The following is a 4,034-nucleotide window of genomic DNA, read 5'->3' as shown; positions in this document are numbered from 1 at the left end:
AGTACTTAGAACAGGCCCTTCATGACTGATAATCAAGGTGAATTAACCTTCATCTTGAAACATTGATATTAATGATCCACTGTGAACAAGATGATCTCTAAAGGACCTTCTAATTGTGAAATATTATTCTGTCTTATCCATCAAACATAACTGATGGCTTAATACTACACATTTTGCAGATGACATTGTCTTTTCTTACTTAAAGGAAATATTTCAACTGTTGTCATCGTCCAAAGGTGCCACTGCTTTTATTTGTTTATCACATCATAAGATGATACTTGTCCATTACCCTTGACCTAGTCAAACCTCTACAAAAGACTTAATGATGCTATTTAGGATGCATTTCCTTGCTGCTTTGTGCAGGTGGCTTTCGCATTGTTGCATAGACAGTGATGGGAACGTCAGTTATTGTCAGGCAATGACTTCCAGGGCACCTTCGGAGTTGCCTGAATGAAAGAGCAAAGCACACGTGGTTAGATACTAAAAAGGAAATTTTTTCAAAGCAGCAAAGTTTGAGTGCATATCAACTGCTTTAAATCATTTTGAAATCTTTGACTGTCACAATATAACACAGTGACATTGATGAGCCAGACATTTTAGACTTATGTTGCAAAGAAATTATGATTATTGCCATACCCTTAATCACAGGAAATTCATAAATAATCCTCTAAATGACCATCTTGAAAGGTATACAGTGATTGCTAAATGGCAAAAAAAAAAAAAAAAAAAGTGCATGGGGAGTGCATAGTTGAAAACATAGTGGTACTACTAATGGCAATTTATATATATATATATATTTATATATATGTATATATATATATATATATATGCACCTTAAAATCACTTCAATTGAGTGATTTAAAAACTAGAATATGTGGGGGGTGCCTGGGTGACTCAGTCGGTTGGGCGTCCAACTTCGGCTCAGGTCACCATCTCACAGTTTGTGAGTTCGAGCCCCACGTCAAGCTCTGTGCTGACAGCTCAGAGCCTGGAGCCTGCTTCGGATTCTGTGTCTCCCTCTCTCTCTGCCCCTTTCCCGCTCACACTCTGTCTCTCCCTGTCTCAAAAATAAATAAATGTTAAGAAAATTTTTTCAAAAAGTAGAATATGTGGAAAAATATAAAACTGAACATACTATTCCATGTACTATTCAAATGTTGATTGAATCCTTAAATGACATCTACTCCAAAACTACATCTAGTACTTGAATTTCTATTCCATCATTCCCACCAGATAATCACCCAACCTCAAACATTTCTAAAGACAAGTGCTTAGTGCTTCCCAAAATAGCCCACTGCATCCTTAAATAACTCTGATTTTTAAAGTACCTACCTTATTAGGCTTAAATCTGTGTTCTAAAAGCTTCCAAGCCATGAGAAATCTAAGAGTGTAGTAATTGATGGTAAACAGCAGAAAAGTGGAACACATCCTATTTATTATAGTTTTCTTCAATTTTGCAAAAAATGATTTTGTTTTATAGAACATTCATACTCTATATCACTATTTTTCTGCTAAAGGTCAAATCAAAGCCAAAGTGACACTAAATCTGAGATAATAGTCTTCTTCATATTTGCAGCCTTGTGCCTAGCATGTAAAAAGCGCTGAAGATTTGCTTATTTAAATGAATGTTATCTTTCTTGTAACTATCAACAACAACAATCTAGCTAAAGATTTACCAGAAAATAATAACAATAAAATAAGAACTAGTCTATCATTGAGACTTACAGAGGTACCAAAAACAAACTGTGCTAAGAAAACCTGGAATCTGTTAATGCTAATTTCATAACAGCAAAGTTTGTTAATACTAATTTAATGGTCCCAGGCTTTTTTCTTGCTAATACTGAACATCAACCAAAGCTTATATTGATGATAGCTATTACACATTTCCTCAGCCATCAGGATGAGAAGACCATACCTGGTTGGTGACATCTCTTTCCCATTACAGGCAGCACTGGAGCTCAGCCCAGATTCCAGCCCAACTGAAGAATCTCCTCCTTCCACTGGAAACTTCCTTGGCTGGGTCCCAAACCGAAAAGGCATAATTCACAGAACACCTAGATTAGAAAGTTAAAATAATGGAGTGGGGGTGAGTTGTCTTCAAAAAGTTCTTTGGAGTCTTTAGTGTTATTATTTTGTCACAGTTATATAGAAACATGCTGAAAATGACGTTTTAACATATCTTTAAAAGTATATAAATGCCATATTACACAACTCCTCCTTACTATAATTTTAAGTCTAGCAACAAATATAAAAAAGCCATTAGCTGGTAGAAGTGAACTGTGCCCTATGGTTAAATTACGGAAGTCTATTTCTACTGTGTGGAAGGAAAAAAAAAGTTTGCTTGAAATGGCTGTTACAGTCAACAAGGTTGAGTCCCTACCACCACTCTCCACTGCCTCTCTGTCTACCTAAGCCCTTCTCTTCCTTTGAAGTATAGCCAAGCCTCCCATCTTCCATGACACCTTCCATCAACCCTCTTCCTGATGATCATTCTTTCCCCTGCCTCTCTACATTTATAGCACCTTAGGTGAGAAAGTGCCTTAGAAGAGTTAGACTGACTATGTAACCCTAAGCAAGGGACTTGATCAAGTATGTTTCTCAAGGATAAATTGGGGATGATACTATCTACTTCCAGGGTAATCATGTGAATTAAATAAGGCAAAATGTAATTAAATGTAAAATGTAATTAAATTAGGCAAAATGTAAACCACATGTAAAATACAGTGCCTAACACATAGTCAGTGTTCAATAAATGTTAACTATTATTACCCAGCAGATGCTACTGAGCATTAGTAAATATTGTACACACACACATTCAATTTAACATAATGTATATGTGAGATATATGATAAATATGATACACGTACACACAAACACACATATACACACACACTGTTCCCACTCCTTACTTGCTAGGACCAACTCATTCGTTAAGTCTGAATTTGCATTTCACTTTCTCAGGGAAGCCTTCCATAACCACTACATTATATACATTTTCACAGCACTCTGTAATTTTGCTTTGTAATAGGTATCACTCTAATTCAGGATTTCTCAACTATGACACTATGGACATTTGAGGCCAGATAGTTTTTTTGTTGGGGAGGGAAGGAGTTGGCCTGTGCTTTGTAGGACATTTTTGCAGCATCCAAGGCCTCCACCCACTACATGCCAACATCACCTTTCCCCAAAAGTTGTGACAATCAAAAATGTCTCCAGACATTACCAAATGTCCCCTGGTGGAGAAGGGGAAGAAATCACCCCATGTTGAGAACCAATGTCCTAATTTTTTGTCAATGTTTTTGCTTAATCATTGTCCACCACCCCCCGCCCATCCCTATTTCATGTCTGTCTTTGCCACCACTGACTGAATCCTTAATACCTAGAACAGTGGCTTGCACACAGTAGTTAGTAACTAACATAAATTTACATATGTTCAACAAAAGACAAGAAAAATGAAATATGTCTTATTATGGTTTCTTATGCCTAGAACAGTATTCTATGCCTAATAAGTATTTGTTATGGTAATAATAAAATTAAAGTTTAATAATTTGAATATTATGTGTAATGGTTTTTATAGACTCTGTGTTTCCTTTATCAAGGAAAAAAGTGGTATGCTCAATGACAAGTTAGTAAAACCACAGTAAAATCTATGGGTTAGTATATCTATCTAACTAACGTAGGTATGAAGTTTTAGCTAACTTGATCAAGAATACATAGACTTACCAAAATAGTCTGAGTCTGATTCCTGCAGAGGTGAATAAATCAACTGCATCTACTGACCTTCCATAGAAGACTGGAATTGCCAAAGGAATGATGATCAAATGTTCCAGTGACACCCAGAAATTATTACATCAGAAGATTCTTTCACATAGTTTCCTATCTGCTAAAGAATAGAAGGTCACAATTCATAGCTCCAGCAGCAAGCCGAAGCTTAGCTAAAGGTTGTCTCTAAAGTTTGACAGTCTTGTTCTTGTCACTGCCTTATTCTCCAACACTATGAAATATTTTAATCTATGAATGAGTTTATGTATATT

General features: G+C 35.9%; 1 protein-coding gene across 1 annotated transcript; it reads right to left on the bottom strand.

The window, feature by feature from the left end:
* Positions 1-295: 295 nt before the first annotated feature.
* On the bottom strand, positions 296-2,040 carry FAM229B (family with sequence similarity 229 member B). Its single transcript, XM_032593322.1, has 2 exons — positions 1,916-2,040; positions 296-446 (listed from the first exon to the last, which is right to left on the bottom strand). Exons 1-2 carry the CDS (start codon positions 2,038-2,040, stop codon positions 329-331), a joined length of 243 nt encoding a protein of 80 aa, XP_032449213.1. The 3' UTR covers positions 296-328.
* Between the last annotated feature and the right edge of the window lie 1,994 nt (positions 2,041-4,034).

Source organism: Lynx canadensis, chromosome B2 (genome assembly GCF_007474595.2).
Source record: "Lynx canadensis isolate LIC74 chromosome B2, mLynCan4.pri.v2, whole genome shotgun sequence".
NCBI classification, from domain to species: Eukaryota; Metazoa; Chordata; class Mammalia; order Carnivora; family Felidae; genus Lynx; species Lynx canadensis.
This window is presented reverse-complemented; position numbering and strand designations above follow the sequence as displayed.